Below are 16,008 nucleotides of genomic sequence, written 5' to 3' on the forward strand. Positions count from 1 at the left end.
TACCTTTACGCAAATACGCAGCTGCGTACTGAAAATCTGACAACATACACAATTAATTGGCTAGTGTCATGCAACGGAGATGGCTTCATACACTATCATTGCTTACTTCATATTATGTTTGAAGTACAGTAAACTCCGGTTTTAGCGAACTCATCGGGACAAGCAAGTGCGTGTTCGTTATAATCTGAGTTTGTTATAAAAATAAAGCGAACTTGTTTCTTATAGACATTATTTGTATAGCAAACTGATTTATATGATTAGTTGATTTAACGTGCATTGAAATTCACCAAAATTTGTATTTGCAGTTTTATAACAATTTAGGTACAGTTTTGCAATTCATCTCATAATCCTACTATTTGATTGCTTATTTTGTAATAATCCTGACCATGTGAAATATTACAGTCATACGCTGTCTAGGAGGAAATTTCTATAACAAAATTATAATACAGTGTAAACAGTTAATAAAATGTTGGTTGAGAAATCGGAAAAAAATACATTTTCAAGGCTAAAAGCTTTTGAATATGACTTTTTGTGTAACACTGCAGACGTTTGTCTCGCATAATATTTACTTTATCTTGAGCTGAGCGCGAAACTATTGTAACGGCATATAAATAAAAAGAGAAGATATAATAGCTTCACGCTCAGCCTTTGATATCATAGAAATATGTTATAATTGTACTTAAGTGTATGAAATTATCAACTATTATCCCATAGAAAATAAAATTCAATAGAAATCCATTCATTACACCCAGTTAAATCTTACGCTATTGACACCGGTACAAGTCATACGATATTAAGTATTTGACAATCAATTCACTGTGAGATAAATGTGCTCCTTCTATATAATTGCCGATTTAATATTTTCAATGCGTATTACGTAACTAATTTATATGTATAATATTTCAAAGACCTTAAACAACATTTTTTAAAATCATCAAAGCAAGATTTCAGTGTAATACTTGGTTTTAGATGTCGTTTAGATAATATTATATCAACAATCCCGCTACGTTTATATACTTGTTTTATGATTCAGTATTGTTGGTACGAAATCTGACCAATGCTAATGTTAAAGCCTGAAATTTTCATAGTTTCGCACTTCGCCGTTGTTATCTCGTGCTTCGTCTTTCACGCTTCTTTGTCATGGGAAGGCGATACCCGAAGCGCGAGATCAAAATGACAAAGCACGAAAATAGTAAAATATTACATTTTATATAAAAGATTTAGAACGAATAAGGTTTTCGTGCAATGTTTAGCTTCAAATACACGCCAAAATGCACCATCTGTGGTTCTCAGATGAAAACAAAATCATGGTGAGGATACCAAGACCCCTACGCATTACCTCTGCGTACTATGAAGAATGCCCTGGCTACGCACCTGCACATCCTGAACTGTATATATCAAATACAAACTGTGAACTTTTTAAAGATAGTCTTTTATATTCCTGACAAATAGTATTGAATTGTTTGCCAATAGAAATCAAAACCTAATTTTCATTGCCATGTTTTAAATTTAACTGTATAAAATTGATCGATGGATGAATGGATTTTAATGTTAACTCCATTTCATATCTCTTGTTTTATGCATATATAATTTCTTTGATTTCTGTTAAATATTTGTTACTATATATATACTATGTTTATTTCCGTCTCTTCTATATATGTATAAATCATAATACAATACAATAAAACCATTCCTAAAACATAGTATATAGCCGCGTTTTATAAAATAGATACAAGAGACTGTAATAAGTGCACCCCAGCACAATTACAAATGTACTCTTAAAACAGCACTTAACATAGAATTAACATGGAAAACATTCGCAAACACTTACAGAAGTCAAATGGTAAAGAATACTAAGTCTTATATTAAGCTGAAGCCACTGGCTTCCATGTTAATCCTATGCAATAAGAAATTTACATAGCAAAAATACATATGACGCTGTAAAATATTAAGGCAGGTTTTGGCAGACAACCTTATAATATTTAGATTAGTAAACAGGAATATCAGCTTATCATGTTTAGACATGTTTGTAAAATTACTATCAATGCTTACAGCTTTGTTAAACTGTTTACTATGATCAAAATACTCTTCATTCTAATCCAAAGAGGGCCCTCAAAGAAGAATAGATGAGCTAAATGGGACCGCTATAAATTAAGAATTTTCTGACTTACTTACTTACGTAAGTGACCAACACAGTTTAAATGACCAACACAGATCAAGACATTGCCCTTTTCGCCGACACACTAACCCGGCATTTATTAAGAGTGCATTTATCTTTAGTTTTGATAGTTTAGGATATGAAAGTATTATATTAAAAGAACAATACCAAATGCATTTAAAATACCTATGACTGCTTTCATTTCACTCATCCTTGATCAGAATGATTTTTACATGACCTTTCAGGCACAACATGTCCTTTGTTTGAAAGAGCCATGTACGTTTGCTTTTGGTAGAAAATACTAGTATACTGCGGTAAATGTAGCAGTTTTGTGTATTAGTTTCCATGCTTCTACCTGTAAGATGTTATGCTATATTGTACATGTTCGTGTTTTGGAACTCTAGATAGTATATTTTGCTATTAAATAATGATCAGTTTCAAAAAGGAAAAGTGTCGAAAACTGGTACAAAAGACTTTCCAAGTGTGGGATTCGAACCCGTAACCTCCAAGAAATCTGAAAGATTACCTGACAGCGTGTAAAGCAACCTGGTTTTCTACAAACATGACAGAAGAAAAAAGAAACATGAAAATCCATCGCTAACCAAATATATATGCCTCGAAATGATGTTTGTTCATTTTTTTTTGTTAATATTATTTGCGATTTGTCTCGGGCAGGGAATAACGATTGGTATGCAAATCGAGAACTGCGTGTCATTGCGGAGTTCTTGCCTCTACATAATAAAACCTGAAATATTTCTTTGAAAATATCCGTAAATGTCTTTTTTTCTAAAAACAAATCGAGTTTCACTAGCCTATTAGAGAGAAAAAGTGCAAATAAAAACGAATGCTATGTCACTGTTTTGCTTCCTGGTTTGGGGTCATGTGTTTGCCTCAGATCTATGTTATTCATATTAATCACCTCTATTACTATATTTTTCTCGTCTTAAATTTAAGAGATTTTACCTTCATTCGTAAGCAGGTAGTGAAACATTATCCGTACGTGTCATGGGTTTATGTCCTACTCTGCGGTCGTCATTTTTTTTACTATTTTGTAATACCTTTTCTTTTTGAAACTAACCATGATTAAATAGCAACTGGCACTATCTAAAGTTTTAATCATTATAATTTATAGAATGTACTCATTATAATAATATAACATTTCAAAGGTAGGAGCGCAAAAAAAAGTGAAAAACAAATGAACTAAACTCCGATCGGGCCGTTTTCTGTTTATTTTTAGTGTGCTCGGATACGGGTGATTTCCTTACGCAGAATCATTCTTTAGTTATAGGAACCACTTATATGTTTTGATTCTTAATACTATTTTAATGTACTTACAATCACATTCAGTAATAACTGTCTTTGGAACAACGAATAGTATTCTTCTGCAAAGGGTAGAATGTTCGTTCACAATATTGCGTCTGTAAATCGGTTCTTTGATTTAGACGGAATTGAAGGAGAAATTGTCTGCTTAGCAATTTAGTTAAAACATAAGTGGGGACTATAGTATACAATATTCACTTAATATCGAAGTTCAACCGCTTTTGTAAGTAATGCTTTTGATTGAAATAAAAAGTTGATATAACCAGATACATTTTTTGTGATATATTGTGTTTCTGCATCATGTATCTGGCTTGTTCTTCGATCGTTTTATGTCTTCTCAAAACAGTAATTTTAATGTAAACATTTGACATAGGCAACTTTAGTTGAATTTTGAAAGGATTGACGTACCGCTTACAAACAAAATATAGAATTTCTCCGATTGCTGACCGCCTCTGTGCTTGGGTGGTTAGGGTCGCTGATTTAAAATCACCGTAAGCTCTGACTGATTAAGGGGCATTGGTTCGAGTCCTGCTCCCGATCATGTCTCTTCTTGTAAGAAAGCTGTCAGTTTCTTACGGAGGATGGGAGACTATAACTGGATGTTCCCAGGAACTATTGTTGAGTAAACTGACCGCCTGACATAACTGAATACTAAAACGAGCATTAAACCCGTCAAATCAAATCAAATTCCTCGATTGACTTTACTCATATACACGTTATGCAACAAGTGATTCCGCATATATTAGTTTAAAAGCTAGTTCCTCGTTTGAAATATACACATGCACCCGCTTAGTTATACACTTGTACCTCATTTAGTCTTTACACTAATTCCCCGTTTTGTTGAAACACACAATTCAACATTTCGTCTATACACAAACACCCGGTTTGTTATACACTCACCTCAGTTGGTTTAAACACAAAATGCCCCGTTTTGAATGTGAAAAATCTCATTGCTTAACTATTGAAGATAGCTTTAATCTAAAGCCTCGGATAATTTAAAGATGATAAGAATAAGAGTTGATAGAAATATGATAACTGTAGGTGCAGTAATAAAGAAGTTCCCACTTAGTAGGTTTATAACTTACATCCCCGATTGGTAGCGTTTACATGTATGCGTGTTTTTGTGCGTGTTTAAGCAACTCACTTTACAGCTTCTTTTTATTGTCGGCTTACTTTGCGATGCATGGCTCTATGGCTGTATTTTGAGGGCTCTGTGCTTCCACGAAATCTAACCGTACCTTTTCGTCTTGTGCATGTGTTTATATGCGTGTTTTGTGTACACGTTTATGTGCGTGTTTTATGTATGTGTTTATGTGCATGTTTTGCTTGTGTTTTGTGTACGTGTGTTTGTGCTTTAAACTATGCTTAATTTTCTTCATGTTTCAGGCAACAAATGTTTGGGAAGTCCATCTAGTTGGTGCTTTTTTGGCGTTTGGTGTGGGTTTTGTCTACATGATACTGCAGACGATCATTTCTTGCATGTCGGTCTCTTTAAATATTCGAGGAAATTCTCTTTGCATCCGAGTGTTGAGGATTGTTTTATGTGTCGCTGATTTTGTGTTATTCATTATCTGTATCCTTTTTATAGCCGATACGACCCTGTACCCTAGACCCATTACACATTTCAGTGAGATAGTCTTGTTCACACGCGAAGCCGTTAAATTTAGGCGGGAGACATCCATGAGCACTCAAAAATTACTTTGTTACATATCTTTTACACTGAATTATTAATTTCATTGTGAAAATATCAGATATATTTTTTAATGCTATACTCTGGCCAAATGGTATAAATTTGGAACGAAACCATCGGAAAGAGATAAATAAAATAGTTGTGTTACATGTAAGATAATTACGTTCCGCTCGTAGATTTAAAAGTTTAAGTTTTATTCAAACATTTGCAAAGCTACGTATGAAAATTATATGCCTTAGTGATCACGTATTCGTCTCGCGATTACGCGAGGAAACATACAAAATTTTCAGTTCATACTGAAACAATCAAATTATCTTTTATCTATAATTTATATGATCTAGATTAATGTTAAATGACCAATAATGACAATGAATCAGTCAGTATTCAGGAATGGCATTATGGGTAGAATATGTAGTATGTAGTATATGGTCATGAAGTGGCACGTGAAAGGAATACATAATGAACCTACTAGTAGTATATAACGTATCGTGTTTTCGTGTTACTTATGTGGTTTGTAAAGTATCACAATAACCAGAAATCTTGAGAACAACGGAATACATGTGGCTTTGGACTAAATCGGATCCAATTTGATGCCGAATCCAATTTAATGATGGACCGAGTTTAATGTTAGACAAAATTAATGTCGGATCGACTTAGTGTTGGACCCAATTAAATGTCCGACATTTGCGGGCAATTCCCTCTGTGATTAACATTATAGATATATAGATGTCAGTGCTCCAAATTATATTATGTTTGCTAAAGGCATTGTATTTATGTGCTTTATGCAATAGACTTTTAAGTTGTATATAGTTGTATTTGAACTTGATGAAAGAAGTAAAAAATCCAGAGGGGATTATGATATCCCCTGTAAAAGTATGAAGGAGATTTTGTAACACCCTGTCAATTTTCTGTGGAGGGGATTTTGATCAAGGGGATTTTGATTGTCTCCCATGTTACACATATTATAACTTATTGAATATATAATACACTGCTTAGCATCTTTTGTACCAAGATGTGCATTGTGTCTTGTCCTATTGTGCTAGAATTCCTGTATTCGACACTGTTCTAATATTTCAGTAAGTTTTCTGTCAGTTCCAATTATATGCTACAAGATAATGAGTAAGATATCATAGGCGAAAGGTAAAAAGGTGACAAGGTAAAATATAAGAAGAAAAGTGCGCTTCCATATAAAAATTCATGTGAATGAAAAATGAAACAAACTTCGAAGCAAAAAAGACATAGACAGTTTGACTTATGGCATCAGCCTAAGCCGAGATGAATTCAAATGGATGCTAGATAGTCGTTTATGGCGACGTTGTTTTAAGATGAATGTTTGTTATAATTCAAAGGGAATTTATCTACCCTTGATCGTTAGACTGGCGTCTTTTTCTTTTTGTCAGCGTCATAAAATAACCTTCAATCCTTCACTGATACATACAATATCCATAATGACTTGTTGTCGGAAGTAAATGCCCTGAAGAAGGCATTGGACTGCTGCACATCCAGTAGGTAACAAGTGAGATGCCCTTGGCCCATTCGCTGAAGAAACACGAACGTTGCATCGTTACAATATTATTTTCGCTCAATTCTTCAAAAGTTTGCGTTTAATGAATTCTATTATGCAATTTCATAGGTCCACATTATTTAACTTTGCAGCATATAGAGTGTCTTTACGCTGAACTTTAAATTTCTGGGTGAGTACTGTAAGCGCTAGTACGCTAACCTAAACGCACATCTCCTCCTGAAGTATCATAAAGTTACCGATTCACATAAAACTACAAGTTTGCACTTTTCGGTAAAAATAAAGAGCATTTGTTAAAGATTGCATTTTATAGAATTGGCAATTTTATATACTTATTAGTATATAGAAGAAAAGGGTTATGCTATGCATTTAAAATGATTTCAAATGTATTGCTTATTACAGCCTTTGACTTCTTTTGTCGCATACATTTTGATAGCAAACTATGTGAATGGGCAGCAGTATATCTAGATCCAGAGTCGCAAAACTGAGTTTGGGCACCAGTCCATATTTCCAGCAGCTGATTAGTTGATAATGATGTCAAATTTGAAACTGACCAATGGCAAGGTCTCATTCCGCGACTGGTCTCAAAAGTCAGTGTTACAACCATAGAACATGCTGCTCCCACAAGCTAGGCTAGAATATATGTATATGCGAAAATAGTAAGAGATCCGAATATATAATAAAGTGAACAAATTTAAATATGTATATTGCATCAAGTAATTTGTTTATAAATAAAGTTACTTTAAATTTCTAACGATACAATTCCTGGTAAATGTTATAAAATATAACCGAAATAACGTCTACTTATATTCTGTAGGTCTTACTTTTTATGTGCATGTGTACTGACTTCTTTCCCTCCTTTGTACATACTGTAACTGTCTCGTGTTTGTTGGGTTGCGTGTGTTCAGTAAAAAAACGAAATACGATGTATAAACTTAAATGCGTAACCGAAAAGGTCAAGCAGTACTTCGATATTCGATCCAGGAAGTTTGAATTCTTTGGTTTTATTGGTTACTTAATAATAAAAGAATAATTATAGTGAACTATTTGGTATTGATCAATGTATTGATCGTAGGTAATAATCATTTTATGACTGTTTGTCTATATATCAATACAGACATTAAAGGGACGGGACATCAGATTTTGAAAAGTAATCTTCCTTTAAAATTTAAATGTGTTCATATTATGAATATGAATCTTGTTTCAAACGTATCTTTAAAAATGCTTATTTAAGAGAAATATAATATGTCTGATTGGAACCAAGGTTGCCACAGCAGTAATACCTTTCCTACTGTCTTGACAAGTACAAATAAAGGTTTATAATTTATGGAGCTTATTTTTATTACCCCATGACAAACGCTCTTTAATTTTAAATCGAAAAATAATTAAAAGCAACAAATTCTCATACGTTTCCGAGACAAATAATCTTTCAGTAAATTGCAAACTCTTCCTAAGAAATATAGTAATAATTCCTTAATATCTTGAAAAAAATAAGTGTTCTTGTTGTCGTACGATCTATAGGTCTGTCCCTTTAACGTGTTACAAAATCTTGTCAATATTCATGCCTGCTTGCTTTGCGTTCGAATATTCAGTAGTAAATATTTTTTTTATAATTCAAAGATATTACCAAATTTTGTACAAATATTAAGTGAATACTGATTTTTAAAGTTATTAATTATATAAAATTATTATATAATGAACTAGTTCGAATTCTTAGTTTCGATCATTTAGTTATAACTTTTTTAAGTACATGAATAGATTATAGTCTCTCGTGGATTGTAATGTTAATCGTTTTGTATGCATTTTTGTAAATTATGTAGCGTTAGACATTGATAAACTTATCTTTCAGTACCTTTTCAAATTGAATCTGTTTGAAAATACGCTCAACCATAAAGTTATAACTTGCAGGACATGTCTATTAGTGGTTGTAATCAAATGCTCTTCATATGATAATTGGTTTATTAAACTTTGATAAACTATTTACTTTCTATCACTGTCAGGGATATGCGGAGCACCTGGTTGCAGCAATATCGCAATGGTTGGTAGCGTTCATCACAGTAATTTATTTTGCAACGTTCTACGAGGAATTCAAGCATTTCCATATGAAACCACCGGAAGTCATCTATATACCATCGAGAGCAGACTGGTGCCTGTGTTTATTCTCTATGGTTCGGAGATGTAGGCCGAAAATCCATCCAGTCGAGAACGACTAGGATTATTGATAAATAGGCAGACAATCACGTGACGTAAAATAATGTTCAAATTGCACAATTTTATAGAATTGACCACTTGATTTATTAAGATAGCGGACCGGAAACGACAATCGGCAAATATCGTATTATCTGTGTGCTTTTTCGGCTTTCTCCGTTTTTTATGGAAGGCAGTGTGCGTGATCATGTACAATAGTACTAAATAGGTAATCAAGCAGCACATGCGTCCATACTCACATTTAAGCTGTCAGTTTGGAAGATATTCTATGGTATTGACCTGTCAGATCATTAGAAGATACTTTACCCCTACTTTTCTTTGTGTTTTATTGGTTTATATAGTTTTTTTTTCAAAGAACATGCGAAGAACACCCTTTTAACAATGGCTTTGGTTGTGTATTACAGCTCTCAGAGGATTGTAAATTCTATGCAGGATGTATAGCAAATTTATACCCTTCAGGTACATTTTTATGATTATATCTCAGTTTCTGTGCAAATGTATTACTTTTTACCGCATATAAGATTATCTTATTCATGTGATTTTCGAAATCGATTTTTTTTCTTAATGTAAATATTAAAAACAGGCCTTTATTCCTTACATATTACTTGTTTTTTGTGTTTTTGTCTGTTGTTTTATACATTATTATTATTTCTGTACTTTACCCTCGAAGAACAGGGGCATATTGCTTGTTCCTGTTTGTCGGTATGTCGGTCAGTCAGTAGATCATGCTTGAACCTACAGACCTCACACTTGACAGGACGATAACACTACTGGATGCACATGCCATTAAAAGGGTCATGAAATTGCCATTAATTTTCTAAAATGTTTTTAACAGAGTTTTAACAGGTCACCATTAAAATTCACCAATTAGTTCTTACTATTAAATGGGATTTTCATGACCATAGTTTTAATGCCATACATTAAAAAGCCATGAAATGAGTATATTAAAACCCTGGTAAAATATACCTTGTTAAAATGACTTTGATGGCCATGAAAAGCTGCTTAAAGTAAACCATTAAAATAAGTTAACAGGCTCCTTAAAACTCCATGAAAATGTTTAATTGGCATGAAATTAATGTGCCATTAAAAATATACCCCTTAATTCCACATTAATTAGTAAGAACTAACGGGGCCATTAAATTTTTTAATACTCTGTTAATGGCTGTTAATTATTAACAAATGATTAATGGTCTAATTAAATATGTCAGATTCAATTTTAATGGGTTCGTAATATTTAAATGGTATATCAAATTAACAGCCATGAAAATTTGCCATCAGAATTAGACATCTTAAGATAATCAACTTCATATTGATATTTGCCGTATTGATTTAAACTACGTATTACTACACATGTAATAGTATCTATACATATGTACTGTTTTGTAAAATGCTAAACGAATATTTGTTTCTTCTTTTTTCTCTCATTATTTTGTAATGTAAACACATGTAACAGCCTCGTACAAACATTTGTCATATTGTATCCTTATTCTGTCATATGTTCATATGAAATGAGAAAATAAATGGATATTGTATTGTATTGTGTTGTACTGAGAGCGGTTTACAGGTACTGGTTTAATAGATTAAGTGACCATGTGGGTAGTTTTAACTATTCAACACTATAATAATGACAAACATTCTGACCAAGTTTTTATTGGTACAGAGATTAGGCATAAGGTGTGCTTAAAAAGCCACTGTTGATGACAATGTCAGCACACAATGGGCAATCACAATTTAGCTCTACTTCAGTACTTTGTACTCAGGTGCATGCACTTAAACAGCTAAGAGCAAATGTTTGATGGATTGCATCACAAGTAGTTTCCCCCTCCCCAATCAAGCGTACCACACTCTTTGATTTATTGAAACGAAGAAGCGATTTATCTGCCCATGCCCCAAATGAATGTAACTCAGACTGTAAATCTTCACAATCATGTGTACTGTTCACTTTCTATAAACCTTAGTTTCTACTCAAGGATTGAAAAAATTGAAAATCTAAATTGGTTCGAACACATTTTATAACGTAAATTCCTTACCCCACCCATTTTATTATACAAATGCTGATTATTTGGACAGGAAAAACAAAAAACAGACAAAGTGGCATGCATCAATACGTATTTACTCTTACCAAAATAATGTAGACTGATGTTATCAAATAAAGTAATATGTTTTCATCCAACTTTCATTGAAATAAATCCATTTTTTGTAGGAACACAATTTGGCAAACATTTGAAAAAAATGGCGTAACTGCATCAAGGGGAAATAACTTTAAGGTATTAGGCCCATAATAGAGTACCTCCTTTTTGAAGAGTATTCAATTCCTACCATAAACCTACTGTGACTGCAATTTTCAGGGGGGGGGGGGCGTAGGTTCAAGCCCTACTGGGACCAAATTTTTTTCCCTTGTTTTCCTTTTTTTCTAGTGAGTTTTTACTTCTTGCAAGACTTGTTATTGATTTATTGTACAAAAACGGGGAAAAATCATTTGATATGCGATTTCATGCTGTTAAAAGTGAAATTACCTGTAAAACAGAAGGGGTAGAGTTAGACATCTTTAAAAATACTGAGTTACATGCAGTAAAAGTTCTCTATTTTGCCTTCATTTTTTAGATTACATATTGTGGAAGAAATGTAAGTAGGTTTTACTTCTGCCCCAAGATTATTTTTGAATGAAGTGAGCAAAGTTCAAAACAGACCCACAGGATTCGACCATAATTTATCAATACTGGAGTTGGAATTCTCTCTGATTAAATCCGTTTACTCGAGGCACCCTAGAAAAAATGATATTGACAGTTTTTATTTTAAGTTTTATGATTGTTTACCAATAGTCTGATGTTTCTTTCATCAAAAATAATGGAATAATAAATTCTCTGAAAACGTTTTGGACAAAGGCCACCACTTTGAAATTTGTCTCTACTTGAGCTTTAGGAAATACCATAAATTAAGCAAAATTCATAAAAAACGGCACGGTAAAAGTTTTTAAAAATTTGCATATAAGTGCGAAGCACGATCAACTGTAAGAATATACCAAGCAAATACCATTTTTTAAACACTGCTATTAGGGGCCTAATACCTTAATGCAACTAAATATAACATCATGATATATTATAGACATTGTGTGCGTAGTATGTATTTATTCTGATTAAAGTCCATTTTAGAATAATATGGGACAGGAATTATAAGCATTTAATGGATGTGCAAGTCAAAAACCGAAAATGAAAATATTCGAATCACATTTTACAGAATGGTGGATTTAACGGGCACCAAATTACTGTTAAGGGCCATTAAGTTTACTCTTAAATGAAATCGTACAGAACCTGAACATTTAATGGGCATAAGGTCAAATTTAAGGGCCATTAATAATCCTGTTAAATTCAATATATATAGAATTTCACTATTTTTTCAAAGCCATTAACTTTTTTAGCTACCAAACTAAAAAATTTTATGGCATGATTCATGGTCAAAAATGGGTGTTTTAATGGTATTTTAACATGTAACCCATTAATATTGTGAAACCTATTACATAAAGTGATGCAAGAATTAATGGGGTTAATTAACGGCTTTTCCTATTTTAATGGGTATTTTACAGGATTTTAAGCCATGCTTAATGGTATGTGCATCCAGTAGTGTAATTTACTACTATTGTTTTTGTAGTCGATACGTCAAAGCCAAGGTCACAGTAGACCTCAAGTATTTCACTAGTTTTAGATGCGAACCGTTATATCCGGCTAGAGAGTAACTAACTGTTTAGGCGGTAATGAGGATTTGCCGTGTAACCATCCAAACAGTTAGAGCTACTTTAGAGCCGGAGACTAAACCCTAGCCCTTCAACCTCTGACAGACTACTTTTTCTTCCGTTTTGTACAAATGATAGCAAACAATGACTTAAAACATAAATTATTGTCTTAATTCAAGGTAGAAAATTACGGAACTAAAAGAACCACTATTATCTATTAAGGCGTCCACCTCGGAATGTAAGTGGGATATTTCCAGTATTAGAGATTTTCAACTTACATCGACGCGGACTGCGGACAGCGTACTTACAGTATATAGGGGTTTTCTCAAAGTATTTAAAGGTTCGCAAAAAGGGTATATATGTTTCTTTTACCTATATGTATAGTAGCTTTTGCGTTCATTGTACAAATTAGTGCATTGTGATATAATTATCTGCTATAATACAATACATACGTTTGAAACTATATGGATAGTGAACAGGCTACATTTAAAACACGTAATCGGAATTTTCAGATTTCATCTTAATACATTTTTTTTTTTTTTGAGACATTTCTAGCGTTACTTAACCTCCTCGCGAATCAAACGACATGGCATGTGAAGTTTAATTCGAACCCACTGTACTACGATAATACTTTACCTTAAATGTTCATGCAACGAGAAACATGGATTTGAAGATAACGGCGATTCCTGGTTTTAACATCTGTCCGTCCATACAATTCCTAGACTAGTTTTTCCTAGCAACAAGATAAGAAAAGAACGCAGTACAAAATATTATTGTGAAGAAATAATAAAACATTCTGAATGAAATGAAAGTCAGTTTAATAATTTTTGTTGCATAGTATAAAGACGTGTGCTCTTAGACTTCTGTACGAAAAAGGTCATTGTTATTCATTAATTTTGATAATTATATCTAATGTTCGATAAAATAGAAGTTTTACTGAAATATCTTGAATGACTACTCAGTGTGGATTATCAGTCTCAAATGGAATTTAATCTTCAAGTACCATTAAAACTGGCTGTCAAAATGTCAATCTAAAAGCCAGCGGAGACCGAAAACTGTTTTGTGAATAGGCGAACCTCTTGCGGCATAGGTGAAGAGTGTCTGTCTCCTAACTAGGTGGTCATTGGTTCCAATCCTTGATTAAACGGTAGTTGAAAAATTTGAATAAAAAGTGTATGAAAGATAAAAGGTATTTTTTTGAAACTGGGACATGTCTGTAAGAGACATGGTGTGCGCCCCACAGGTACATTTGTCACAAATAAGGGGATATAATTCAAATGTTTGCAGTCTTAATGGGGTATAGCCTCAAAAAATATAAAACGGATTCATTAGTTTATATCATATACATTTGGACCTATGAGCAAAACAAAAAATCCACTATTTTGGCTATTTCAAGGGCCATAATTCTGTAATAATCGCTAAAATTCTCAAGAAAAAATGCCAAGTGTGCAAAGTCACATTATAATAAAAACTCAAACAAGGTTTCATGAATTTACATTTAAATACATTCTGAGTGAGGCACATAATTAGGTGAAAATGTGCATTTTGTTTTTACTATTTCAGGGGCCATAACTCTGGTAATTGGTTGGCGGACTTAGATGAGAAGTAGGAGATGCGCAAGTTCACATCATGATAGAGACTAATGCAAGGATTCATCAATTTATATCAAATACAGTTTGAGCTAGGCGTGTCACAAGGTAAAAATGTGCATTTTTGACTACTTCAGGGGCCATAACTCTAGAAAATGAGCGCGGACCCATATTAGTAATAGGAGATGCGTAAGTTCATATCATAATTAAGATTCATGCAAGGTTTCATGAATCTATATCAAATACAGTGTGAGCTAGGCGTGTCACAATGTGTAAATGTGCATTTTTGACTATTTCAGGGGCCATAACTCTAAAAATAGGGACCGTAGCCAAACGAAAATAAGAGTTGCGTAAGTTCATATCATGATAAAGTCTCAAGCAAGGTTTCATCAATTTATATTAAATACTTTTTGAGCTAGGTGTGTCACAAGATGAAAATGTGCAAATTTTACTATTTCAGGGGCCATAACTCTAAAAATAGGGGGCGGATCCAGATGAAAAATAGAAGGTACGCAAGATCATATTATCATGATTAAGACTCATTCAAGGTTTCATGAATCTATATTAAATACCTTTTGAGCAAGGCGTGTCACAAGGTGACAATATGCATTTTTAACTATTTCAGGGGCCATAACTCTAAAATTAGGGGGCGGAGCCAGACGAAAATAGGAGATGCGAAAGTTCATATCATGATAAAGACTCATGCAAGGTTTCATCAATTAATATCAAATACTTTTTGAGCTAGGTGCGTCACGAACTTCGGACGGACGCACGGACACGAGCAAATCTATATGCCCCCACCACACAAAAAATGCGCCCACGTTGTTAAGAATGCTTGTAAGACAAAATACATGTATATCGATAATTCATATATACAATACAACGGATATTGATAAATCTTATAACTGTCTTTTCTCGGATATTTTAAATGAAAACAGTATTCCGGCATTAGAACCGGGTGCTAAATATGCCACTGTTCAGTTATGCATAAAAACTTGTATACAGTTTGAGAAAACCCCTATAGTAAGTTCGCAGTCCGTGGTCCTCAGGGTCCGTATTCACGAAGCATCTTAGAAATTATTACCTGTTACTTGCATGTTTACCTATAATATAGAAAGAACAGTTTAGTGAGTCATTTTCATGCGGATTAATTCAAAGTCTGACCCACATTAATGTCGGATCAAATTTAGTTGTAGACAAATTTCAATGTTTGACCAATTTAATGTTGGGCACACTTTAATGTTGGTCACAATTTTAATGTTGGTCACAATTTTAATGTCGAGCCCATTTCAATGTCGGACACAATTTAATGTTGTTTTCAGTTTACGGCAAGAAAACATGAAAGTTTGTGTATGGCGAAATCTCGTCACATGCACAACATTTTAAAGATCATCGTCACATCCTTAACAGCAACAAGTGGGACTATGGACTCATGTAGCCATATCAAAGGGATCAGGTCCTGGTAAATCCAGCCTACACTGGTCCTCGGATGAACCTGTAAGTATTTACTACGTCAGCTTGACGGAGTACTTCCGGTAAAGAAAAGATGATGTACACAGTACTTGGTAAATGTACATCAAAGTTAGTTATGAATAAACTATAACTGAAATAAAACAGTAAACACGTGCATTTTAAGTAGGTGTACATTTTCCCTCGACATTAGGCTAGCAGCTTCGCATTGCACGTTAACTAATTATTATCTCAGCTATACATTTATGCACCGAAGTATTGTATATTATCTATATAATCAATTCAAATTCACATATCTTGTAACGTATTGAATGTTTAATA

General features: G+C 33.4%; 1 protein-coding gene across 2 annotated transcripts in view; it reads left to right on the plus strand.

Moving 5' to 3' along the window:
* The window catches only part of LOC128557823 (DNA damage-regulated autophagy modulator protein 1-like), a 110,683-nt gene that overhangs the window by 17,448 nt on the left and 77,227 nt on the right, over positions 1 to 16,008 (plus strand). Inside the window, exon 5 of one of the 2 annotated variants that reach the window (XM_053546239.1) lies at positions 4,865 to 5,051. The exons of the other annotated variant lie outside the window; for it this stretch is intronic. Coding sequence (XP_053402214.1) covers positions 4,865 to 5,051 — 187 coding nt within the window. The remainder of the gene's footprint in view (positions 1 to 4,864; positions 5,052 to 16,008) is intronic. 2 annotated transcript variants of the gene reach the window in all.

This window comes from Mercenaria mercenaria, chromosome 6 (genome assembly GCF_021730395.1).
Source record: "Mercenaria mercenaria strain notata chromosome 6, MADL_Memer_1, whole genome shotgun sequence".
NCBI lineage: Eukaryota > Metazoa > Mollusca > Bivalvia > Venerida > Veneridae > Mercenaria > Mercenaria mercenaria.